This window comes from Mustela nigripes, chromosome 5 (assembly GCF_022355385.1).
Source record: "Mustela nigripes isolate SB6536 chromosome 5, MUSNIG.SB6536, whole genome shotgun sequence".
Classification (NCBI taxonomy): Eukaryota; Metazoa; Chordata; class Mammalia; order Carnivora; family Mustelidae; genus Mustela; species Mustela nigripes.
The window spans coordinates 103,132,986-103,160,854 of record NC_081561.1 but is presented as its reverse complement, the minus strand read 5'-3'; the positions used below and the strand labels follow the sequence as shown (position 1 = coordinate 103,160,854).

Here is a 27,869-nt window from a genome sequence, read left to right as displayed (position 1 = left end):
TTCTTTTTCACCTAGACAACTAAACTTGAAAAAAGTTCTTGTTTCTGGGGGTCGTATGGAATACAAGGTTGATCCTGAAAATTTGAAAGAAAATGGAGGTCAAAAAATTTGCATTCTTGCAATGGATGGAGCTGGAAGGGTGAGTGTATATTTATGCAAAAGTGTTTTAAAGTAATTTTATTCTGAATTGATAGCTATAAGGGACCTGATAATGTGAACATGTATTACTAGATAATGATGATTCCTGTTGACTTTGTTTCTCTACCCGTTTTTGACTAATTAGTATGGACTTGGTATTTCAAAGAAAGTTTGATGACATTTAACTAACATTGCACAGTATAGCTTTGTTAAACTGTAGCTTAAAATTTTATTTACTATGCTTGAAATGGAAATCAGTAGGGGATTTTGATGGATTATCTCATATGCATATTGAGTACTAATGAAGATAGCAAATTACATAGATAGATATTCTATGTAACTGCTTCTTAAATTAAAAGCTAAACAGGTGATACTAAAAATTTGTTTCATAATTAGAAAATTTTTCCCAGATTTAGGTTTTTTTTTTAAGATTAAAAAATTTTTTTTTTATTTATTTGACAGAGAGTGAGATATCACAAGTAGGCAGAGAGAGAGGAGAAGCAGGCTCCCCGCTGAGCGGAGAGCCTGATGAGGGGCTTGATCCCAGGGCTTGATCCCAGGACCCTGAGATCATGACCTAAGCTGAAGGCAGAGGCTTAACCCACTGAGCCACTCAGGCGCCCCCCAGATTTAGTTTTAAATAAATGTACACATAATGTATATTTTTAGAGATTATAGTTGTCATATATAAGATAATGCCTTCGTGGATCACTATAGAAAGAATCGCTAATCTCCTTCTGTTTAAGTAGAGTTCAATTAGTTCCCTATGCAAATATATCAGTACATTTCTCTAATGAAATTGTTAAATTAAAATTATATTATATATTAGTAACAGAGTTTTACACTGTAGCTAGAAAAACACAGATTGCCTTATGCTTTTTGCTTATTAAATAGAAAAAACAAGAATGTTTTCTGAGGTTTATAAAGTGCTATAAAATAGATTTTGGAAATTGCAGAATTAATCATAAAGCTCCATCTACTGGTATAAATCTGTGGTCTATCATTTTAATATAGGGAACTATATCAGAATTAGAACTCTAATCTTATACTAATAGGAGGAAGCAGTGGCATGGGGTTATGTAAAATAGTGAGTGTAAAAAACATTTGACTCTAGCATGTGTTTCATTTATATTAATAGGGATCTAGTCTATACCTTTCATTGTTACTTTCTGGAAAATTAGAATCTTACTATGAAAACCAATCTCTGAAGGAATCAATCAGTATAGTCTTTTTTTTTTTTTTTTTTTAATTTTTAACGTAACTTTTGAGTGACCTTGGCAGGTACCATTTTGTGTTTTACTTTTCTTAAATATGAGGAGAATTGAACTTTTAAAAATCAGCAGTATTAATTTTTCAAATAATATCTTTCTTGGAATGCAAATATATGAAGTAGATAAGAGTTACTGTTCTGGATAAAGCTGAATTGGGAAACTCAAGACCATACCTCTCTTTATTCTCTCCATCCCTGTGCAGCAGGTTCTCAGTCATTTTTCAGGAACACTAAGGTTTGTAGAACCATTTGGAAGCCATTGAACTCTGTTTTAATTTTTCTATCTGTAAAATTTTGTTTTAGTTATAAAATAGGGTTATTCATACCATTGCTTTTTTTCTTGAGAGTTAAAGTAAGGATTTTCAGTAGGCTGATTTTCATTCTTCTTGCAAACAGATGGTACTACAATAAGTGTGATATCTAAATTTTAGCTTTCATACTTTTGTTTTCCTTTATCATTTTAGTAGATTGATTTGTGAAAAACAAGTAATACTGAATGATACTTCTTTCTTAAGAATCAATTTTTCATATTTGCTTAATGTACTTTTTCTGAAAGATACAGTTCTTTAAAAATAAATTGATTTTAATAGTATCTTTTTCTGTGAAAGAATGAACATGAAACATTAATCAGAGCTTTTGTTTTAGAGATATTATTTCTTGATTTCAGTTTTTGGTTGTTCAGGTGATGTATGGGAATATATATTCCAATGTAATTTGGATTTATTTTAGGTATTTTGCTGGAGATCAGTCAGCAGTTCTCTGAAGCAGTGTCGATGGGCCTATCCACGCCAGGTCTTCATTTCTGACATTGCTTTAAATAGAAAAGACATTTTATTTGTCACACAGGATGGAGAAGGATTTAGAGGGAAATGGTTTGAAGAAAAAAAAAAGAATTCTGAAAAGAAAGGTCAGTTCATATATATGAATAATACATAAATTATCTTTCAGTTAACCTTTAATTTCACAAATGTTTATTACTAGGTTTGACAGTAATAAGTCTCCTTTAAGTCTCCTCTTTCGATTTTTGATGTGTGTGGGTGTGTGTGTATGTGTGCAGATAAGCTGAATTCAGTTCACTTAAATCTGGTTTTCAACTGTTTATCTGTCTCAATATATCCTGAGGTCTTGACTATAGGGCCAGGGAAGTATAAAGTTTAAAGAAAAAACTTCCCAGATGCTTTTAAATCATCTTCCAAGCTCCATTTTTTCTCTTCTTCTCTAAATTGAGTGTATAAGTGTATTGAGTGTATAAGCCAATTGAGTGGCTTATACATATGTGTGTGTGTATATTTTACCCACTTGTATATATAAAATTAAAGTTTTTAAAATGTACATTTCAGGGTCCTGGGTGGCTCAGTGGGTTAAGCCTCTGCCTTCAGCTCAGGTCTTGATCTCAGAGTCCTGAGATCAAGCCCCACATCAGGCTCTCTGCTCAGCAGGGAGCCTGCTTCCCTCTCTCTCTGCCTGCCTCTCTGCCTATTTGTGATCTCTCTCTCTGTCAAATAAATAAATAAATTCTTTAAAAAAAACAAAAACGAAAACGTACATTTCATAGCTTAAAGGGAAATTATATGGGAAGAACAAAGTCTATATTAATGAGAAATAAAAGTAAATAAAATAAATTAAATACAAGTAGTATTAAACAGTTGCTGAATAGAAAATAGTTTTATTTCATTACTTGGTGAATGTAAAGGATAGCTTTAATTAAGATGCCATGACTGAAAATAGAAGTTATTCATTATGTAGTTCATTCTTTTTTTTTTTTTTTTTAATTTTTTTTTTTAAGATTCTCTCTGATGAGAGAGAGAGAGAGCACAAGCAGGGGGAGAGGCAGAGGGAGAATAGGCTCCCCAAGGAGCAGGCAGCCCAACGTGGGACTTGATCCTAGGACCCTGGGATCATGACCTGAGCTGAAGGCAGACGCTTAACCTTCTGAGCCACTCAGGCACCCTATAGAGTTCATTCTTAATTTTATCTGATTATGAATTTTTAAATTTTTGGATTACTTGCATTGTTCTTTTAACTTAGGTTACCAACTTTTTTCTTTCATCCATAATTATTAATCTGTTGATTTTTCTGCTGGAAAAACTAGAATTCATTTACCACTTCACAGTTCGTTTGGTCCCACCCTGTCCCTACTCACATGGACTACTGTAAAAACTAGGTTTTCCTTAATCATAGTCTTATTTCTTTATATTTATTCTTAATTATCAGAATGATCTTTTAAGATCTGATTCTAATATTCCTGTTTCAGAACTCTTTAATGATTTTTCCACTTCCTAAACATTATCCTGAAAGCTCCTGCTCTGACCCTTGTGTCTCTGAACTCCCTTTCATTTACCACTCTCCAATCAGATTGACCTTCAGGTTTTCAATTTTTTTCAGTAGTACCAGGGCTTTTTCTAATTTTTCACATCTCAGGTTTATTTATACTTCATCAGAGATATTTTCACAGATCTCTGAATCTAAATTGAAGTATCCTGTGTCACTTTTCATATTCCCTTTGTATTTTCAGGATACAGGTCATTTTTACTTGTTATTTTTTTATCTCTGTGATTAATTTTTCTAATGCTTGCCTCCTATCAGACTGTAAGATGGCAAGGAACCTTGACTATTTCACTGTATCCTTAGCATTCAGCATATTTCCTGACACATAGTAGTCCCTTATTAAGTCATCTGTTAAATGAACAAATTCATTATTAAATGGTAAAACATATATAAGGACCATTAAAAATTATTCAGAAAATTATAAACCTATTCTTCAAAATCGTAAAGCCACAGTGAAGTGATTACTGATTTGTTGTATTTCTTTCTTTTTCTTATAGATTATATAAGTCTACAAACTTAAAGTAGATTTACTATGTGTCAGATATAGGGCTATGCTTTATTTATAACAAAATATATGTAAGATAGGCCCCTGTTTTCAGACATTCATAAGTTTGTAGTGACAGTAGACATATACATAACTATTTACAGTTTACAAATACTAATATGTATATGTTAGGTTTGAGAGTGTAGAAATTGCAGTAACTGAATTTTTGGGAAAGATTAGTGAATCTCCATAAAACTGAAAGAGTAAATTTTGATGGAGTAACCAAAATGTTGAAACATGAAAAAGTTGAAAGTCTTGGGATTGTATCTTAGTCATATTTAATGGTCTAGAACTGAATTCATGATCTCATGCTCCCACATTTGCTTTTCAACATTTTCTAAGTAAATGGTTATCTTTGACGCCTCACATCCCTGCACTCCAATATCTGGTCAATCATCCAATTTTTGTCACTTCTGTCTCAAATATTTCTGAAATCTTTCCACTTTTCTCTGCTTGTATTGCTACAACTTTAGTGTATGTTATTTATTCTTTTTTGGACTCTTATAGTTTCCTAAGTGATCTTGTTGTCTTTATTTTTAATTTCTTTCAGCATTCTTCCTATTGCAGCCAGAATCATTTTTTGCATGCAAATTTCATACTTTTTTTCATAGCCTTAATCTGACTTGTAATGAAATAATCATTTGTTTAAATGTCTGTCTTCTCTGCTGGATTGTATATTCTGAGATGTAGGGATGCCTGTCTTGTTCACTACTGTATCATTAGGGACAGACTGATGATTGCTGTATCACAATAGCACAGTATGGTCACTCAGATATTTGGAAACAAATAAACATGCAAACAAATTATCAAAAGGCTAAGTTTACATATTCTTAATGCAAGCTGAGGATTTTAGAAGCCAGTATAGTACTAGATTTGCTTTTTAGAAATATAACTTTGGCTGCATTGTGGAAGATGCTTTTGTTGAAAGATTTAAAGTTGTGGATAATTGAGAATTGACTAACCAAAATTTCCAGTATAATACCTGTTCATAGGGTACAAATTGTGTTTAACAGAGAGAAGATATACTTCTTCAAAAAGACATATATGAAACATATTTCTATATTTTAATTGTTTTTCTATTTTCTTTACTCCTAAACCATTTTAAGAGTTTCAGTAAAGCCTCCATTAATGGAAGTTTGTTTTTTTTTCTTTTTAGCAGAGATTTTATCAAATCTCCATAATTCCTCATCAGATGCGTCTTGTGTCTCTGATATAAATAGTGTATATGAAAGAATTCGGCTTGAGAAACTTACTTTTGCCCATAGAGCTGTTAGTGTCAGCACAGACCCAAGTGGATGCAACTTTGCAATCTTGCAGTCGGATCCTAAGACAAGGTACACTCGTATATATTAAATTTCATTTTTAGAAGGAATAATCACTGGGTTTTCTTTTGTTTTTAGTAGCTCCTGGAGCAAATTTCATTGAAATGCTTTTGCCAACACTTGTAGAGGCTTTAGACATAAGATCATGTTACCTGGATATCTCAAAGGTAGAATTTGTTACAGTGGAAATGATAAGTGTTTCTCTTAGTTTGTAAACTATTACTTATTGAAAATATTAAAGATACATATGTATATGCACAAAGTTTATATTTTAGTACTTTATGATGTACTCTAGGTTCAAAGATTCTGAGACATATATAATAAGCATTAAATTGTTTGCAAAAATTTCTAACACTTGAATATGATAATTAACAAAAGAGGAGGTAGTAATAGAGTTGTTTGTAGGGGAGTTTGAATCTCAGTGCAAATCTTCTCTAAGTCACATTAGTAGGGAGATGATAGGTTAAGATAAATATCAAGGGTACTCTTGGAAAGAAGTCCTAGAAGTAGGGTGACTATCCATACTGGTTTGCCCAGGTCTGTCCCATAATTAGCACCAAAACTCTCATCTTCTGAGAAAGCTCTCAATCCAGGGCAAACCTGAAGGTTTGTTTCCCCTACCTGGAAGGGTGAAATGTGGATTGGGAAGGTATGATAATCATCTTACAATACTGAAAGAACATACTGTATGTCTGTATGGGTATTTATCTTTATATTTAGTTTCTGAGTTTCTATCCTATTCTGGGATTTGGTTGAAGTATTTGCTCAGTTCTTTGTAGATTTAGTTTTCTTCACTTAAAAGGATAAAGGATAAAATAAGAGGATATAAAAGGTTGAGGACTGTATTCTTTTTTAGATATTTTTAGTTTTAAAGTCATTTGTGTTTAGTGACAATCATTTAAAAAATTTCTGTGAAATGGTCATTTGAATTTATATCCTGGTATTTTCTTGTAGAAATAGAAAACACTGCTTTAGAAGGAAAACTTAAATCTTGTTGTTATAGTGTAGCAGAAAAATATAAAAAGGAATAAAAACATTGTAATGTGTGATATGGTATATAAGACTATTCTTATATTTTAAGAAATGCCAGATTTAAAATCTTGTAAGTTTAATAATGAAAAAAGAAATTGTACTTTAAAAGGAGAATTGATTAGGGGTGCTTTTTTTTTCATTTCTTGAAAGTAAAAATGATTTTTGTTTCATTTCTAGCCTTTATGAAATTCCAGCTGTATCCTCATCATCCTTTTTTGAAGAGTTTGGCAAACTCCTAAGGGAAACTGATGAAACGGACAACATACATGATGTGACATTTCAAGTTGGCAATAGAATCTTCCCTGCACATAAATATATTTTGGCAGCGCATTCTGACTTTTTTCAGAAATTGTTTCTTTCAGATGGGACCTCTTTAGACTTTACAGATGTTTATCGGAAAGATGAAGATTCTGCAGGATGCCATCTCTTTGTGGTGGAGAAGGTTCATCCTGAGTTGTTTGAGTACCTTTTACAATTTATATACACAGATACTTGTGACTTTTTAATTCATGGCTTCACACCAAGAATAAACTTAAACAAAAAGCCAGAAGAATATCAGGGCACTATGAATTCTCATTCAAATAAAATGAATTGCCATGAAGATAATCAGAAGTCGGCATTTGAAGTTTACAGAAGTAATCAAGCTCATATGGTTAATGAAAAGCAGAAAAGCAAACCAAAATCTTCCAATAAAGGGAAAAGTGTTGGGGAAGATGATCCTGTAAGAATGTTGCAAAATGTTGCAAGGAAATTCGGTTTCAGTAATTTGAGTAGTAGGTATGACTTGTCCTTAATATCTATTCTTGAACCTCTTTATGCCCTTCCCTCCCTCAACTCCTTCTATTTTGGATGTGTTTTTTCTCCCATTTTTTGCTAAAACTATCTCTGTAGGACTCTGGATTAAAACTATGGAGGCTGCTAGTGGGTTTGAACTCTCCATGGTGTTTGTGTAATGGGAATCTGGAATGGTAGGCAGTGTGGTATACTGGAAAAAGTACTGTCTTTGGAGTTAGACCTATATATGCCTCTTAGCTCTTCTATGGCTGGGGCAGATTTCTTAGTTTCTTTGAACTTCAGTTTCTCAGTATATAAAAGGGAGGGATAATAGTGATCTCAAATTGTTGGTGTAGTTCTGTCGTGTAGCAAGTGTGAAGTACCTAAGACAGATTTGTCATTTAAGCCAGATTCTTTGGAATTCTCTTTTTTTAAGGTATGTATGTTGCTTGTGGCAGTGTAACTTCTAATGTGTGGGGTAGAGGAGAGAATCATATATCAGGTTTCCTGTTTAAAAACAGTGAAGGACTTTGTGCTATGGCTTTGATATGTTTTATTGTCAGTAACTGTATTTAGTGTGCATTTGACCCTTGAGAATCATGGGTTTGACCTGTGCAGATCCACTTGTATTAAGATTTTTTATGATAAATTCAGTATGGTACTGTAAATGTATACTCTCTATGATTTTCTTAACATTTTCTTCAGCTTTTATTGTAAAAACAGTATGTAATGCATGTAACATAAAAAGTATAAATATACATATCTGTTCATGTTATTGGGAAGCCTTCTAGTCAACAGTGGGGTATTAGTATTTAAGTTATGGGGGGAGTCAAAATTTTTATGCAGATTTCAACTTTATAAGGGGGGGTTACATAGTGGTGACTAACTGCTGCGTTGTTCAATAATCAACTGTACTTTGAAGTAAAATTGAAGAATATATGGTACTCTTTTATCACAGAGTAGAGTTTGTTGAGATCCTTTTCTGGGTGATAAAAATTATATGATTATATATAAGGTAATTTGTTGGATTTCTGTTGTTTGTTTTGGTCCGTCAAATGTTAATTTTTATCTATTCTTGATAGGTTAGATGGAGTCAAATTTGAAAATGGAAAAATTAATGTTATTGAGAAGAAACCTGGTAATAAATTGAAGCTAAATCAGAAAAAGTGGTAAGTTAGGAAATGGAGATAAACTTTTCATCCTTAGGTTTTGAAACCCAAGTGTGAAAACAGAGCTCTTCTAACTGACATATGAAGCAAAATATATGAGTAGATACCATTTTATCTTTACTAGTCTTCATTTCTAGGAATGTTGGAGAGATGTTGAGGTAAATAGATAAAATATTAACTATTAACACCTGGTCTGTAATGCAAAAGGAAAATTAGAAGGAATTAGAAGGAAGAACTTTTTTTGAATATTTATCTGTATTCAGTTCCCTTTAAATATTATCTTTATTGTAAGGCCCTCATTATCTTTCCTCAAATGGAAGGAGATGAAGTACTTTATTTGTATGTATGTCCTCAAGTTGTTTGTTTTCTGCTGTCTTTAATGAAAAGAAAATGAACAAAAGCCAAATCCTTTAATAAATTCCCTATTTGCTAAATATGTAAAGAAATCTCATTTCAATTAAAAAAATTTATTTTTCAGTTCATTTCTATGTGATGTGACCATGAAATCAGTGGATGGAAAGGAATTTACTTGCCATAAGTGTGTTCTTTGTGCTAGACTTGGTAGGTATACTTTTTAATTAATTGCTGATTTATTATTCCTGTTTAACTGTTCTAATGAATTGTACCTTTTCTTTCCCAGAATATTTTCATAGTATGCTGAGTAGCTCATGGATTGAGGTAAGTTTTAAGTTGAAGCCACATGGCTGGTAATCACACTTTTTTTTGTTTTGGGGAAATTACGTACTAAAGAAATGCAGAATGGGAACTGCATATTTTAAGTCAGTTTCACTTTTGTTTTAAACTTCATTTATGTGCTGGCGTTTGAAATAAAAATTGTTACAGAAAAACTTAATAGGTCAGAATTTCCCCTTTATTATTTGGACATTTGTTTGGAATACCAGTGTGATTGGTTTTTGTTTCAATTTTTCTTGATTTCCCTATGTTACAAGGCATTTTAAAATTAAATGTATGTCATTTTAGATTTGTGTTTTATAAATGTTCTTTTGCATTTGATGTTATCCCTTTTCAGATTTTCTATTCCAGTCAGAATGAGGTAGTTTTTTTAGTTTAAAATTAATTATTTTATTTTATTTTATTTAGGCTTCCACTTGTACAGCTTTGGAAATGCCCATACATTCTGACATACTAAAAGTTATTTTGGACTACCTCTATACTGATGAAGCTGTGGTGATAAAAGGTATTAATAAGAGGATGTTTTAGATATTTAAGATATAATTGAGTAATGGCAGAATCAACATGAATCTTAATTTCTGCTCTAATTGAAATAAGCCATCAACAGAGGCTAAATTTAGAATCAGCCATAGGGATACTTACTAATATTAAAGGAGTGGAAAAAGAAAATTTTCAGTATGTGAAAATGAACTCTATAGGATTATGTATAATGGTTGACATTAGATTTAACAGTTTCATACCCAGCTGTTTCTATGATTGAGATCAGGAACAGACAATAGGGAATAGTTTTTGACAAATATTATATAAGTCTTTTCTTGTTTGTTTTCCTCCTTGTGATAATATCTCTGAAGTAAAAGAAACAGACTAAGAATTAAAGCAAAATTTATGGAGAGATTGCGTTTATATACTTTTTCAAGTAATACACCAATGTTTTAGTTACAGAGGGTTTTCAGTCATCTTTTGTGTACTACTGTGTTTAGTTATATGTGTATACCAGATTTTTTTAATCCTTTCTTCCTTCAGTGGACATTTAGGCTGTTCTATATCCTCACTGTTGTTAATTGTGCTTCAGTGAATATGGGAGTGCAGATATATCTTCAAGATCCTGATTTCAATTCCTTTGGCTAAAAATCTCAAAGGTGGGATTGCTACATCATATGGTAGTTCTATTTTAATTATTGGAGGATCCTCCATGCTGTTTTCCATAATGGCTGTATCATTTTACACTCCCATCAACAGTGCACACAAGTGTTCCCTTTTCTGCATGTCCTTGCCAACACTCGTTATCTTCTGTTTTATTAATAATAGCCATTGAGGTGTAAGGTGGCATCTCTTGTGGTATTGATTTGCATTTCCCGGATAATTAGTGACATCGAACACCCTTTTCATGAACCTGTTGGTTCGGATATTAATCCCTTGTCAAATGTAGTTTGCAAATAATTTTCTTCCATTCCAAAGGTTGCCCTTTTTTATAAATTTAATTTTTTATTCTATTAATTGTTTCTCTTTGCTTTGCAGAAACTTTGTAGTTTCATGTAATTCCACTTATTTTTGCTTTTGTTGCATGTGATTTTTGATGTCATATTCAAAAGATCACTGGCAAGACTAGAATCTTTTACCCTGTTTTCTTCTAAGGGTTTTACAGTTTCAGGTCTTTTGTTTAATTCTTTAATCTATTCTGAGTTAGTTGTTTAATTCTTTAATCCATTCCAATCATTTTCTTGCATGTGAATGTTCAGTTTTCCTAGCACTCTATTGCAAAGGTCGTCCTTTCCCTATTTTGTATTCTTTATACCCTTGTTGAAGATTAATTGACTATAAAATGAGGGTTTATTTCTGGCTCTCTTTTTTGTTCCATTGGTATATGTGTCTGCTTTTTATGGCAATATCTTAAGATTTGATTACTGCAACTTTGTTACATATTTTGAAGTCAGGAAGTTTGATGTTTCTAGCCTTGTTCTTCTTTCTCAAGATTACTGAGGCTCTTCAGGGTTTTTGTGGTTCTGTATAAATTTTAGGATTACTTTTTCCGTTTCTGTGTAAAATGCCATTAGAATTTTGATAGGATTTTATTGAATCTATAGATTGTTTTGGGTAGAGTGGGTGTTTTAACAGTATTCCTTCAGTCCCTGTACATGGAATATCTTTCTATTTATTTTTGTCTTCAATTTCTTTCATCAGTGTTTAATAGTTTTTAGAGTACAGATCTTTTATCTCTTTGGTTAAATCTATTTCTAAGTGTTTTATTCTTGATATAATTGTGAAAGAAATTGTTTTTTTAATTACTTTTTTGGATAGGTCATTGTGCATAGAAAAGCAACTGATTTTTGTGTTGATTTTGTAACCTGCAATTTTACTGTATTTGTTTATTACTTCTGATAGATTTTTGATGGTGCATTTAGGGTTTTCTAGATACAAGATCTTGTCACCTGCAGAGACTGTTTTACTTCTTCCTTTTCTGTTTGGATGGTGTTCATTTTATTCATTCATTTATTTATTTATTTTCCTCGTTACTCTTGCTAGGACTTCCAGTACTATATTGAATAGGAATGGCATGAGTGAGCATCGTTATGTTGTTCCTGGTCTTAGACAAATAGCTTTTAGGTATTTACTGTTGAATATGGTGTTAGTTTTGGAGTTGTTGTAGATGGCCTTCATTATGTTGAGGAACATTCCTTCTCTACCTAATTTGTTGTAAGTTTTTATCATGAATGGATGTTGAGTTTTGTCTTAATGCATTTTCTGCCTGTACTGAAATGATCATGTGATATTTGTTCTTTATTTTGTTAAGATAGCATCAACATTCATTGATTTGTATGTACTGAACTATCCTTGCATCCAGGCATAAATCCCACTTGATCATCATGTATGATCTTTTTAACATGCTATTGAATTTGGTTTCTTACTATTTTATTAAGGATTTTTGCAGGTATATTCATCAGGGATATGGTACTGTGATTTTCATTTTGGGTAGTGTCCTTGACTCTTTTTGGTAACAGGATGATCTGGCCTCATAAAAGAAGTTTGGAAGTTCTCCCTCTTCCTCAGTTTTGTTTGTTTGTTTGTTTGTTTGTTTTTTGTTTTTTTTGTTTTTTGTGTTTGTTTTTTTTTTTTTTTTGACAAATTAGAGAAGGATTGGTTTTAATTCTTACTTAAATATTTGGTAGAATTCATCCATGAAGCCATCTGCTCTAGGGTTTTTCTTTTTTGGGAGATTTTTGATTAATATATTCAGTCTCCTTACTCTGTTATTGGTCTATTCAGATTTTCTGTTTCCTCATTCAGTCTTGGTAGATCATGTTTTTAGAAATTCATCTGTTTCATCTAGGTTACCTATCCCATTTGTCTGCTTACGATTGTTGAGAGTAGTCTCTCAAAATTTACATTTCTGTGATATCACTTGTAATGTCTCCTCTTTCATTTAGAATTTTATTTTTGAGGGGAATTTTTTTTATAAGGGTTTGTTAATTATATCTTTTCAAACAACCAACTCTTAGTTTTGTTGATCTTTTTTGTTCTTGTAATGTCTAGCTCATATATTTCTGCTCAGTTTTGTTTTTTTTTTAATTTAAGATTTTATTTATTTGAGAGAAAGAGAGCATGAGTGGGGAGAGGAGGAGCAGAGGGAGAGGGACAAGCAGACTCCCTGCTGAGCACAGAGCACAGTTCGAACTTTAGTCCCAGGACCCTGATATCATTACCTGAGCCTATGTCAGATGCTTAACCTACTGAGCCACAGGCACCCCTCTGTCAATCTTTATTATTTTCTTCTCCTGATGACTTTGGGCTTTGTTTTTTCTTTTTGCAGTTCCTTTGTTGTATAAAAATCTTTCTTTCTTTTTTTTTTTTTTTTTGAGATTTTATTTATTTATTTGATAGAGACATAGCAAAAAGAGGGAACACAAGCAAGGGGAGTGGGAGAGGGAGAAGCAGGCTTCCCACTGAGCGGGCAGCCTGATGCAGAGCTCAATCCCAGGACCAGGGATCATGACCTGAGCCGAAGGCAGACGCTTAACGACTGAGCCACCCAGGCGCCCCTAATTTCTTTCAAGATCTTCCTTTTTTTGTTATGGCATTTATCAGTATTAACTTCCTTATTAGAAGTTCTTTTGCTGTATCCCGTAAGTTTTGGTCTGTTTTATTTCCATTTGCATTTGTCTCAAGGTATTTTTTGCTTTCTCTTTGATTTCTTCTTTGAATTAACATGTTAATTTCTACATATTTACTCATTTCCCTATTTTCATCCTGTTATTCTAGTTTTATGCCACTGTAGTTGGAGAATATACTTGGTATCATTCAGTCTTCTTAAATTGTTAAGACTTGTTCTGTGGCCTCATATATGATCTATCCTGAAGAATGTTTTATGTGCGCTGAGAATGTGTATTTTGCTGTTGTGAATGGAATGTTCTGTATATATGTGTTAGGTTCTTTTGGTCTCTAGTGTTGTTCAAGTCTGATGTTTCCTGGTTGATTTTCTGTCTCCATGGTCTGTCCATATTTGAACATGAATATTGATATTCAAGCTCTCTTATTACTGTACTGATGACTATTTTGCCTTCAGCTTATATATTTTATATATTTAGGTGCTTCACTGTTATATGTTTGTTGCATGCTTCTGTACAGCTGTTAATATCCTATTGATGAATTGACCCCTTTATTATAATGACCTCTTTGTCTTTTCTGTTTCTTACTTGAAGCCTATTTATCTCATAGAAGTATAGCCACTCCAGCTCTCCTTCAGTTACCATTTGCATGGAATATTATTTTTTATCCTTTCACTTTCAGCCCATGTGTGTTCTTAAAGGTAAAATGAGTCCCTTGTAGGGAGTATACAGTTGAATCTTGTTTGTTGTTTTTTTTTAATCCATTCAGCCACTTTGTCTTCTGATTAGAGAATTTAATCCTTTTAAAGTAATTATTGATAATGTAGCTTTATAACTTTTCTGCCTCCTTTAATGGCTGTATTGTTTGTTTCCACTGTGATTGCAAGGTTACTGGTTTTTAAGACAACTGTGGAGGAGGGAAGAAGAGGATTTAAATAGAAAAAGCTATAGTGTCCCATCACTCCCCTTTTCTTACCAAGATTTAGCCATTTTTTTCGAGTCAGCACTCCCTAGATTATTGTAAGCCTTTGGCTAATTTCTTGAATTTTGAAAAAGTTGATTTTGACAGTTTTATATTATATTCATTGCTTTTGTGGAGGAATTCTAGAAGTAGTCCTTAGTTTGCCATTCACTGACTTCACCTCTTCCTTCTTTGTTAAAAATGGTTTTTCTATGTTTTTTTTTCTTTGTAATCTTTTTTTCCCCTTTCCTATTGTGGTCTTGTTTTGTTTTGTTTTTGTATTTATGTTTTTATTCTGGAAGTGTGTCAGGGTGATTGCTCAAGGCCATCAGTAGTACTCAGGACTGAGGTTATTTTAAATTAAGGAACTCCTATAGTTTAAGAAGAAAATGTACTCTTAGGCTTCTTTATTTAAAACAAAAATGGTTATCTAAGAGCATTATTCACCCCTCTCTCCATATATATGTATATATTTGTTCTTAACAAATGTAAATGTATTTAACATGTACCTACATAATTTCGATACTGAGATTTGGATTTTCCTCTATTAGATTGAGAAATGTTTAACAACATGGGAGCTTTTAAATAGGTCATGCATTCTTATAGCCTTCTAGACTAAAAGATCAATTCAAGTTGCCCATTTTATGTCCTGGTGTGAACCAGGGCATTTAGGTGTGTTTCTTTCCATCTTTCTACTTAAAAGGTAGAAAATTCTCACATTATTACTATTTATCAGAGTTGCCATTGCAACATTTAGAAAACAGTCATAATCCTCTTTTTTTGTGTCTTAATTACTTGGAGAGATTTTTTTCATAGGTATAATGTTTACAAAGTAATAGTTTTGCTTGTTTTCTTTTTTTTTAGAATCTCAAAATGTGGATTTTGTTTGTAGTGTTCTTGTGGTGGCTGATCAGCTTCTTATAACTCGATTGAAAGGGATGTGTGAAGTAGCATTAACTGAGAAACGTGAGTACTTTTGAATTTGAGTATTACTATGTTTTCAGGTTGGTATAGGATTATTCATTGACGTTATGATTCCATTTGTGGTAAAATGCACCATTATTTTTTTGAATCATGAAAAATATTAAAACATTTAAGCTATTTTGTGTCATTGAAAGCACATTCTTATTTCAGATGTGTTAATAGGTGAAAATACATACATCTTATAATTGAAATATGTTAAGTTTTTTGAAATGTTGTAAAACCTTGAATTATGAAGATGTTAGGAAATTTATTTTGAAATTTCAAAGGTGAGTGTTTGAAAGAAATTTTTTCCTTTTGCCCTGGTCTTGGCTGTAAGTCTGTGTTTAGCTACCTGTTACTGTTTGCTGGAATTTTTATATAATTGTCTCATTGATGTATTTGATCAAAACACATCTCTTTTCTCTTAAACTCTATTTCTTTCTCTGTTCATTATTTCATTTAATGAATACTTTATTTTAAAAAAATGCTATTTATTTGTCAGAGAGAGAGTGTGTTCATGCACAAGCAGGGGGAACAACAGGCAGAGGGAGAACCAGGCTCCCTGCTGAGCAAGGAGCCTGATGCAAGACTTGATCCCAGGACCCTGAGATCATGACCTGAGTGGAAGGCAGATGCTTAATCAACTGAGCCATCCAGGCGTCCCTGAATACTTCATTATTTCAGTTAATTGTATTGCTGTCTTTTTGAACATACAACTTTTGAAACCCAAAGCTGTTTTTTATGTTATTTTGTTCTTTGCATCCAAATTCTTTCAGTTGCTAGAATTGATGCATCTTTAACCATATTTATTGACCACTTCCCCCCCCCCCCCTTTTTATTCTGTCACTCTGCTAGTTGAGTTCACTGATATCTGTCCCTTCTGTGTAGTGTCACGGTAATCTTTTAAGTCCTCTTTCTCTCTACTTCTCTTTTTATTCAGTCTTTCTGTTGGAAGTATTATATGTCTTTTCTCTTTAGGTATTTTTAATTGCTTACTCTAGGATAAAGGTTAGGTTTTCTTAGCCTGATATAAAAGCTTCTAATTTTAGCTTTGTTCATCTTCATTGTCTCATTTCCACTTTAGGAAGTATGAAGTGATTTCCTGTCAGAATTTCTAATTTGTATTTGCTGATAATTTGTTTTAGCTCTAGTGTCTTACTTAATTACTTTTCTTGAGCTTTATGGAATATCTTCTCCTTGGTTATCAAAAAGAAATGTTTGTTGCATTCTTTATTTTAATATAACAGGAATAAAGTATACATATTGGAGATATTTTCAGCTATTCAATTGACTTTCCTGGCATGCTTGGATATTCTTTTTTGGCCTATGCTGCACAACTATCCTATAAATGAATAGCTTGATCATCCTAGAACTTAGCAAGAGAAGGGTTCAACAGAAGTCTGGTCTCTTAGTATAGGGCAGTACTTATTCCCAATTCCAAAATTTTTGTATGATCTATTTTCGTGAAATGGGAGACTTTGGGTTCATAATTAGTCGAAACTTTAGGTTTGGTTAGGAGTAGGACAAAGACCATAATTAACTGCAGTTGTACCTTTTGATGGCGTTATAAGGAAGAAAGAAAAACAAATGTGGAATATGCCAAGTATAGAAAACAGTTCTGTTCCTCTGTTAGAACTCATAGTAAATAAATAATGGAGGGGTTTGGGAAGCCAAAGTTACATGCTACGTAGGTAGAATATTGTGAGATCGTCTCTAGCACATTAGGATACTTCATATGTAAAGTTACTGGGATTGTAATAAAATCCAGAGTCTTTTGTACAGTATGCCAGATTCTACACTGGCATAAATAATAATACAGTGATATTTAAATGCAGTTGTTTTCCAAATATATTGAGTATGTATTTATATAAATAATACATCCACATAAATTCTGATGGATTACTCAATATAAATATGTTTTATAGACTGATTTCATTAGTTTCTCTTAGTCTTTTTTTTAAATTACCCTTAACGTTACCTTGACTTTTAAAAATTTATTTATTTATTCATTTATTTTTAAAGATTTTATTTTTTTATTTGACAGAGAGAGATCACAAGTAGGCAGAGAGGCAGGCAGAAAGAGGGGGAAGCAGGTTCCCTGCCAAGCAGAGAGCACGATGCCGGGCTCAGTCCCAGGACCCTGAGATCATGACCTGAGCCGGAGGCAGAGGCTTAACCCACTGAGCCACCCAGGCGCCCTTAAATTTATTTTTTAAAGCATATTCTATTTTTTAATTTTTGAAAGTCATCTCCGTGCTCCACATAGGCTCAAATCCATCCCAAGATAATAGTTGCAGGCTCTACTGACTGAGCCAGCCTCTAGTTTATCTTAGTCTTAAGATCTTTTTAGTTTTATAGGAGAGAGAATAACAATTCTGTGTTATATAAATGAAAAGGAAAGTTATTTATCGATGGAAGTTGAAACTATTCCAAAAATGTAAGGTGGAAGTTTGTCAGTTATTATGTGTTTGCTTTCAGATGACACTGTAACACATCATCTGGATTTTCTTTTGGTGTGCTTATTTCTCCTCATAACCAGTCACACTGAGATGGAAAGTAGCTTTCTAAATTTGCCTTAGTATAAGTTATTTTGGCAAGAAACTACTTTCAGGGGCGCCTGGGTGGCTCAGTGGGTTAAGCCTCTGCCTTGGGCTCAGGTCATGATCTCAGGGTCCTGGGATCGAGCCCCATATCGGGCTCTCTGCTCCGCAGGGAGCCTGCTTCCTCTCTCTCTCTGCCTACTTGTGATCTCTCTGTCAAATAAATAAATAAAATCTGTTTAAAAAAAAATTAAAAAAAAACTACTTTCAGTTTTTCTTGCTCTTAATGTTCAGAGCTGACAACTTTAAACATAAGTATATTGTATTTGCTGTAGTAGCATGGCTTTCATCTCATTTTAAGTATCTTTTCTTTGTAGTTACCCTAAAGAATGCTGCTATGATACTGGAATTTGCAGCAATGTATAATGCTGAACAACTGAAACTGTCTTGTTTACAGTTTATAGGACTGAATATGGCTGCTTTACTTGAAGCAAGGTAGGTTGGGTGCATACATTATATGACTGTTGTAAAAGCAATTATTTATATATGATAGTAGATATATTAGTAATTTAAAAAGGTATAATGATAAATTACAGCTTTGTAGAAAATAAAATGTAAGGGATTTCAGTCATTCCATCAGTATTTGAGTGCCTAATATATGCCAGCCACTGCTAAGATACATCAGTGAGCAAAACAGACAAAATCCTTGCCCTCAATGGAGAGCTTCCATTCTTGTTGGAAATGTGTAGGAAAATATTAAAGGTGTATTCTTTATATGTATGCATATCTCTTTGCTTGTCTAGGCTGATTTACAACTATGTTACCTAGGCTTTTGGAAACTATATATAATACTAATTAAGACAGCACATAACTATTTCACATGTAAACATGAAAATTTTGTTACTGGTTGATTTCCTTTTCTCTTTGCATTTTTCTCTTTGGATAGTTCTTATATTACATATTGCTTCTTTAGTCAAACTTAGGCTGCAGCAGATGGCCTGAAAACTTCAGTTGGTTTAGTTTGTTGGAAGCTGGTATGAATATTTAAATCTTTATGTTGAAATTAATGAGTAATGAAATGATTCTTTGAGAAATGACACATTTTATATAAAATAACTGGCTGAATATATACACCCTATTTTATAAGCTAGTATTTCATATTACTGATGTTTACTTGGATTGAAAAGATTTGTTAATGTTAATAATTTAGGAGTCATAGGTGTTTTAGAATTAGAGGGATCTTAGAAACTTCATCCTATTGTTCTTAATTATCTTTAGTGGAGTTCAATGAAATAAATATACAGATTCTGTTTTTAATATAAGGTCAAATATTTATTACTATAGGGACGCCTGGGTGGCTCAGTTGGTTGGCAGCTGCCTTCGGCTCAGTTCATGATCCCAGCGTCCTGGGATCGAGTCCCACATCGGGCTCCTTGCTCGGCAGGGAGCCTGCTTCTCCCACTGCCTCTGCCTGCCATTCTGTCTGCCTGTGCTCTCTCTCTCTCTGATTAAAAAAAAAAAAAAATCTTAAAAAAAAATATTTATTACTATAAAGTCAGTGGTGAGAAAAATGAGTGTTCTGGGGAAGTTTTAGATGAGAGTTCTTCATGCACTTAGCATTTTTCAAGCTCCAGTATCATTTACTTCTGCATTTTATTTTAGCCATAAAATGATAACTAATACTATGTGCCAGGAAGCATCCTAAAAGTGCTATGCAGATCTCAGTTGATTTTCGTGGAAACTGATGAAGTAGATTCTGTTTATAACCTCATATTACAGAGGAGAAAACCCAGGAACCCTTTTTTTTCAAGGAATCAAAATCTTGATCTATATAATTTAGTATAAATGAAAACAGATTTTTAAAAAACGAATTTATTTATTTAACAGAAAGACACAGTGAGAGAGGGAACATAAGCAGGGGGGAGTGGGAGAGGGAGAAGCAGGCTTCCTGCTGAGCAGAGAGCCTGATGCACAGGGAGCCCAGTGTGGGACTGGATTCCAGGATGCTGGGATCATAACCTGAGCCAAAGGCAGACGTTTAATGACTGAGCCACCCAGGTGCCCCTGGAAACAGATTTTTGATATCTCACCTTTCACAGTCAGGATAATCTTAATGAAACTGATTCTAAAATATGACTGAAATAAGAGTGTTCTGATTTTTAGAGGTGAATCACTAATAGATTCTTAATAATTGCTATATAGGATTAAATTCAGAGGAAAGTCTTTTGGCAATGTAATGCTTTGTTATTTTGTGGAAATGCTTTTCAAATGTAAATTAATGTTATGGGATGTTAGGCAATAGGATTTAATTTTATTTCAGTTTTTAAAAGATTTTATTTATTAGAGAGTGAGTGAGAGAGCACATACAAGTGGGGAGGAGTAGAGGGAGAGGGAGAAGCAGACTCCCTGCTGATCAGGGAGCCTGACGTGGGTCTTGGTCCCAGGACCCTAAGATCCTGACCTGAGCCAGAAGCAGATGCTTAACCAACTGAGCCACCCAGGTGCCCCTTTGCAATGTGATTTAAAATGCCTCTGGTGTTTTAGTATCAGAACCTGGCTAGGTTTCAGAATAAATTTTTTTGCTGACATTACATTAATAATTGTAATCAAAACAGTTTTTTTTTTTTTAACTTTGCCTTGCCAAATTAAGCTCATGCAGTTTCAGATAAGGAATCAACCAAAATACAAAACAAGCACCAAATCTATCTAAGATATGATATTGGAAAATGATGTGTCTCAGTACCATTGTTCAGTTGTTGTGACAAGTGTGTCAGGCGAATCATTAAGAATGGCACTTAGTAGATATCACTTGTATAATTTTACATGAGTAGGTGTGCATAACTTGCCATAAAACAAAGATTTGTACAAATTTAACCATTCCTTATCAAATATGTGTTTCTTAGGGGTGTAAATAAATATTTACAGAGATGTTAAAAAGGAGAACTGCACCACAACAGGTTAATTATCATCAAAATGTTAGGAACTGGTATGATATAGATTTGAATAGGCAAGTTGTTTTGCATTTGTAAAGATAGTTTAAAATATATTTTAGAATGTAAGTTTTGATTTAAGTTTTCACTTAAGTGCTTTAGAAATATCTCTTTGGAACTTGGGAGTTCCTTGAAATTTACTTTGAATACAGCTGATCTAGTCCAAACATTTTATGCATCATGAACATACTAAAGCCTAAATGGGTAAATTGAATGCTCAAAGTCATGCAGTGATAGTTCTAGATAGAATTAAGGTATCATGTTAGGCCATTGTTCTGTCAGTATAGTGCTCCTACTGTAGCTAAAGATTGGAAAGTTGGAGAATGAATACACATGGTCCCTGATTTACCATGGTTTGACTTAGGATTTTTCAGCTTTACGGTGGTGTGGAAGTGAAACACGTTTAGTAGAAACTGTTCGTTGAATTTTGAATTTTGATCTTTTCTTCATGCTAGTGATAAGTAGTACAATACTCTCTGATGATCCTGGGCAGTGGCAATGAGCCACGGTTGCCAGTGACGTACAGAAACACAAGAATGTAAACAACTGACATGCTTATTTTTTACTTTCAATAGAGTAATTAATAAATTCATAGGATATTCAACACTTTATTATAAAATAGGCTCTGTAGGCTAACGTATGTGTTATGAGCATGTGTAAGGTAGCTTAGGCTAAGCTGTGATGTTCAGTAAGTGGGTATATTAAGTGTATTTTTGACTTAAGAGATTTTTAACTTTTGATGGATTTATTGGGATGTCAAGGAAGAACTGTAGTTGCTATTTTGCTACAATATAAATGATAGAAAAATCTTTTCAAAGAGTTGAGTTATATTGAAGATGTTTGAAGACTGCTGCTTATTTGAAATATATAACTTCCAAAAAGAATTTATAGCAGCTGTCATATTAATGATTATAAAAAATAACTGTTACTTATTCAGAAATGTAAAATGTCTCTACATATTTGAAAAATCTTGATAAATATTAGGTTACTTAAGTCTTAAAATAGAATTCTGTATCGTGTGTTTTAGGTCTCTTGATGTTTTAAGTGAAGCTGTTTTGAAGGATCTTTCTGTCTTTTATAGAAAAATGGTAAGGTTTATGTTTTTTTCAGTAATATGATCAAACTAAAGTAGTATTATTAGGTCAGACTTCTCAGTAGAGTAATTTCCTAATGAATTCTAACATATTAGGATCTTTTAAAAATGAGGATATAAATTTTTTTACAGATCCCATAGATTAGTATGATAGTTTTATCCTTAAATATTTTTAATTTTGATTATTTTAATTGCTCTATAAATGAAAGTTCTTGAAAGCTTTTCTTTAGTTATTAATTTACCAAATGTCAGGGCAGGACAAATACGTGGATTCACATGATCCCTAAGAAATAGATTAATTTGTATTTGATTAAAAGTAGAGCTTTTTTGAAAAGGTGACATTTTTTTAGAGTAAAAATGAATGAACCTAACCAGATTTTTCTCATTATCGTGAACGTAGGAAGTCATTAAGCATTCTAGACTTTTCCTTGTTAATGTTACCACATATCAGTATGAACAAGTGGGATATACCTATTTTTTTTAAAAAAGTCTTTATACATTTTATATTTAACAAGGGACACCTTTTTTTTTTTTTTTTAATAGATTCCAGCAATGGATAGAAGAGTCATTACACCATATCAAGATGGACCAGATATTAGCTATTTGGAAGTAGAAGATGGAGATATCTTTTTGAAAGAAGAAATAAATTTGGAACAGAATTATTCGTAAGCTTTGTTGCTCTTTTTTTCTTTTCCTTTTCTTCTCTCCTCCTCCTTTGTCCACCCCCAGTCTTTTACACTAGTAACACTTAAACATGCTTAAAAAGAAAAATTGGAGAATCCTGACGTAAGTATGTATTTATGTTTATTCTTAGCCTTATTATAAGAGAATAAGTGCATAATTATTTGCAGATGTAACAGAATTAACTATAAATATAAAAGGAATACAACCATCAAGTTAACAATCTGGTTGAATAAGTGCATTTATCTTAGCTACCTTCCCAAACCCTGCTGAAATTATAATAAATAAGAAAGGCATATTGCACTAAAGAGAGCAGGAAAGGAGAAAATTGAAGATTTATAGTTTTTGAAGTTGGAAAGGGGCTGCTGAGAGTAATGACTTAGAACAGAAAAAAGACTAAAACAGAATTCCAGAAAGGCTTAAGAATTAGAGGTAGCAGATTTTATGAAGATTAGGGTGAGTTGTTAGATTCAGAAAAAAACATTTTTAGAAATTCTAATATAGAGCATTACCTCTTTCTGAATCCCATTTACCCAAGTGATTGCCTGTCCCATCCATCTTGACAGAAAGATTTGCCCTCTAGAGAGTTTGAATCTAAGAGGAGTGCACTATGGATTTTTTTTCTATGAGAACTTGATTGGTTCAAGAGATAGGGCCTATAGTGACTGACATTTGGGAATTCTCCAACAAAATATCCCAGGTTCTACATTATCTCCCTGTAGTGTGGCCAACCACTTAACAAGCCCTGTTTAGAATTTCCAGTCTTCGTCTTAGACTCACTTATCAACTGGTTACAGAATTACTTTCCTTCTACTTGATAAATGACTTGTTAAAATCTTTGGGCATTCAAGTCATTTACTATATATATATACTTTGTATACTATGTAGCTTACTGAGAAACTGGTCTTGGGTTCCAGAGGTTTTTTTTTAATCCCTTTAGCATCTAGGTTACTTGCAGTCTCTGATACCTGATTATTTTACTTTTCAAAGTATTTTCCTATATACTATCTTTTTTTTTTTTTAAGATTTTATTTATTTACTTTGAGAGAGAGCCAGCAAGAGCATAAGCAGGCCGAGAGGCAGGCCGAGGAAGAGGGGGAAGTAGCCTCCCCAGTGAGCAGGTAGCCTGGTGTGGGACTTGATCCTAGAACCCTGGGATCATGACTTGAGCCAAAGGCAGATACTTAACTGACTGAGCCACTCAGGTGCCCTATACCATCTTATTTCTAACTTTCACAGAAATAGTAGAGCCAGAACAAGTGAGACTATCACACTGAATTTCACTAAAACATGTAATTTGCTCTGGGCCACATAGATAAATGCAACTAGAGCATGTATATTTTTTGTGTTCTTTGACTAATATGCTGTATGTATTCATTTGCTCAAAATACATAGTTCTGTTGTTAATCTGTAGCTTCTAAAAATGAGTTTCATATTTGCTTTTTTTCTAGGGAAAGTTTGTTCAAGAAGGCAAAAACAAAAGCAAAAAAGAAGCCACGTAAGCGTTCAGATAGTTCTGGAGGTTATAACCTTTCAGATGTTATTCAGAGTCCACCATCCACAGGTTAGTGAAAGTATCTTAGGATATATTTCCTGATCTAATCTTTCATGTCTCTGTTCTCTAATTCATTTAACATGTATTAAATACTATTGTATGCCACTTGCCAGGGGTAGGGTTAGCCTATTGTAATAGAAAATAGTCTTTGTCTTAGGGAGGCTACAGAAAATGATAGTATATTGTAATAAATATTCTGACTGAAGTTTGCTTTGGGAGCACAAAAGAAGAGCCCATATTAGTCTGAGAAAATTAGGAAAGACCTCTTAGAGGAAAATAATACGTGAGTTGCATCTTCAAGAATGAGGAGTTGGCCAAGAAAAGGAGGCAGGCTAATAGACATACAAAGCAAAGGCAGCAATATGCTCCCAAGACTAGAGGGACTAGAGAGAACTGCACATTTCTTATGCTTGTAGTTCAGCTGAGTCAGCCATATAGGGTATGTGCGTATAGGTGGTAGTTGAAAACTGGTCAGATTTTAGAGGCATTTTATGCTAACCCAAGGAATTTTAATTTTATTCTGAAGGCTGTGGGTAGTTAGTTGATGGAGGTCTATCTATCTACCTACCTATTTATATATATTTTTTTGGCGGGGTGGGGGGAGGAGATTGAGAGCTGGGGGAGGGGCAGCAGGAGAGGGAGAGAGAGAATACCAGGCAGACTCCATACCCAGCGAGAACCCCAACACCGTTTGCTGTCACACCCTGACATCATGACCTGAACTGAAATCAAGAGTCAGACACTCCACCAGTTGAGTCTCCCAGGTACCCCTAGTTGATGGATTTTTAAGGCATCTGATGTGAATGAATAAAGTTTATGTTTTTAGAAAGACCACTCTGTCTAGTGGCATAGAGGGTTAGAGATAAACAAAACATGGCACAGATACTATTATCACATGGATTAATTTCATTTATATCAGCAATGTCATGTGCATTAGGTTATAATCTAGTAATATAATACAACACATTTCATATCTATGCATTATGTGAGCTGTTTGAAAGTAAAGGTTATGTAGTTTTTCTAAAATTTTCGTTTATTTTGGAAATCTTTTACTAAAAAGATGAAGAAAAATGGAAATCTGTATACCCTTCATTCAGATGTATCATTAAGCTCTTACCACATTTACTTTTTCTTACAGACTTTTATTGCTATTTTCCCTCATCCTCCAAACCTTCTATACATTTTTTATAGATCCACTTAGAATTTGGATGATATTTTAATGTGAATTAATATTAATATGACTTTCCTAAGAATAAGGATATTATTCTACATAACTACAATATTACTGCAGAATCATCGCATCTAAGACAACTTGCATTAATTCTCTAATATGTAGTAGTATAATCTCTGTCCAGATTTCTCTAATTGTCCAAGAATGTTTTTGTAGCTTTTTATGTTTTGACCTTAAAAAAGATCTAGTATTCTATGAAGATAGACATTGTCTTTACTTATAAATGTCTTTTTAGTCTCTTTTAACTAGAGCAGCAGTTCTCACATCTTTTTGTTTTCAAAAGTTCAGGCCAGTGGTATACTAGATTCATTTGATTAGATCCAGATTAAACTATCTAAATTTTAATAGTTTCTTTAGATAAAAATACGGAAGTATGACCATAAAATACTGAGACTGCAGTATGACTTTAAGAAATGATATGTGTGTTTATAGCAGTAACACATAAACAGGTACAGTTTCTATAAGCAGTATTTTCATAGTCAGCCTGATAAAGTAAGTTTGTAAGCGCACAGTTTTGTCCCTGTGGGGGGAGGGGGGAGCAGTTGTCATTCAGAGTAAAGAAAGAATGTCTTTTTATGTTTAACATGATGTACAATTGAGTTACTTGATGTTTCGGTAATGCTCAAAGAATAAATCATGTCAAGAATAGTTGTTTTAGATAATACAAAAAGATATACAAAGGTTAATATACCTAAATATAAAAAAGATCATCATATACCTAAATTGATTGATGAAGCACCGAATATAGGTCTTTCACATTTACTACATCTCCTGATTCCTATTTTAGGACCTTTCAAAATGTAAAATTCTGTGATTTTGTGTTCTCTGTGTTACATGAGTTACCTCTAGTCCTTAGAAGGACACATGGGTGGATTGATGGAAAGATGGAATAAATGGAGAGACAGTCATGAAACTAGTGATTTTTCCAGTCACCTAAAAGACTTAGGGAAAAAGCATATATTTGGTTTTATTTATTTATTTATTTGCAAGACCATGAGTGGGGGGTGAGGGGAGGGTGGAGCAGAGGGAGAGGAAGAAAAACAAATAGACTCTATGCTGACCATGGAGCCTGCTATGGGGTTGGATATCAGAACTATGAGATCCTGACCTCGCTGAAACCGAGTCTTACAGCTTGATTGACTGAGCCATCCAGGCACCCCATTTGGTTTGCTTTAAGTTGTGATATTATTAGCACAGGTGTTAGAATCTTAGCATTTCATAACTGGAAGAGACATTAATAATGACCTAGTTTATGTCCCCTTTTTTAAACCTGAGGAAACAAACTCAGAAAACTTCAGTGATTTGAGGCAGTGACAGGCAGAAATAGAATTTATTTTTTTAAATTCCAGTACTGTGTTCTTTATGCTGTACTACTTTATTTGTGGCCAAAGCAGATGATGAGTTAGAGGTCAAATTTATTTAATTTTTTAAGCTTTTATTTATTTGAGAGACAGAAAGAGTGAGAGAGAGAGAGAGAGAGAGCACATGCCAAGGAGAAAGGCAGAGGGAGAAGCAGGGAGCCCCATGTCGGACTCAATCCCAGACCCCTGGGATCATGACTTGAGCAGAAGGCAGATGCTCAACTGACTGAGCCACCCAGGTGCCCCTTAAAGGTAAAATTTAAACTGGGGACCAAAAAGACTTCTGTAAGTAAATTTATTTTTATTGATCCTTAACATTAGACAAAAGGCATTCTGTAAAAATGTTTTATACGAAAATTAGTTGTGGGCCACTTTAAACCTCATCTTTATTCATTAGATTTATTTCTGACTGACCTTTGGGAGCATTCTGGCATTAAATATACTCTCTTTAGAGAAAAATTTGCTGCTGGGGTGCTTCGGTTGCAGAGTTGGTTAAACAACCATTCTTGGTTTCAGCTCTGGTTATTGATCTTGAGGTCATGAGATCTAGCCTTGTGTCCTGCTCCATGCTCAGTGTGGAGTCTGCTTGGGATTCTCTCTCCCTCTGCCCTCCCTGCTCATGTTCTTGCTCTCACTGAAATGAACAAATATGTCTTTTAAAAAAAAATTCGGTGCTCTTAAAAACATTTAAAAGATTGTGGGTGTGCTGAATGTTGATTCCAAACTATTTTAGCAGTGACAGCAATGAAAGAGGCATTGTCAAAGTGATTTACTTTAAAGAAAACACACTTATTTGAATGTATGAGAGCTGTTTTATTTTGAAGTTATTTGTAAAACTTTTAGTTACTTGTGGTTAATAGCTCATATATGTGTGTTAATGTTTCTTTGCTGCCTCATATAGATTCTACTAAAATTGAAATATGTGAAAAAAACACATGAGCTTAAACAAAAGTTTATTGTTTTCCCTATTTACATCTGAAATGACTCTGATGTATGAATGAATACGGATACCAGATATGTCAGGGAGACAGGTATTTAGATTGCCTAGGAGAATTAAGGGTATGTACATTTCATAACAACCCTTTTGCTTTAGGTGATAAGCTAATTAAAATAGCTTTCAA

General features: G+C 33.4%; 1 protein-coding gene across 3 annotated transcripts in view; it reads left to right on the top strand.

The window, feature by feature from the left end:
* The window catches only part of IBTK (inhibitor of Bruton tyrosine kinase), a 93,550-nt gene that overhangs the window by 35,574 nt on the left and 30,107 nt on the right, over positions 1–27,869 (top strand). For 2 of the 3 annotated variants that reach the window (XM_059400982.1, XM_059400979.1), the window contains 13 exons: positions 16–139; positions 2,138–2,315; positions 5,437–5,614; positions 6,812–7,411; positions 8,491–8,577; positions 9,056–9,138; positions 9,218–9,255; positions 9,679–9,775; positions 15,199–15,300; positions 18,215–18,332; positions 21,855–21,915; positions 22,464–22,585; positions 24,053–24,165. In XM_059400982.1, coding sequence (XP_059256965.1) covers positions 16–139; positions 2,138–2,315; positions 5,437–5,614; positions 6,812–7,411; positions 8,491–8,577; positions 9,056–9,138; positions 9,218–9,255; positions 9,679–9,775; positions 15,199–15,300; positions 18,215–18,332; positions 21,855–21,915; positions 22,464–22,585; positions 24,053–24,165 — 1,901 coding nt within the window. The remainder of the gene's footprint in view (positions 1–15; positions 140–2,137; positions 2,316–5,436; positions 5,615–6,811; positions 7,412–8,490; positions 8,578–9,055; positions 9,139–9,217; positions 9,256–9,678; positions 9,776–15,198; positions 15,301–18,214; positions 18,333–21,854; positions 21,916–22,463; positions 22,586–24,052; positions 24,166–27,869) is intronic. The other variant, XM_059400981.1, reaches the window with a different exon arrangement.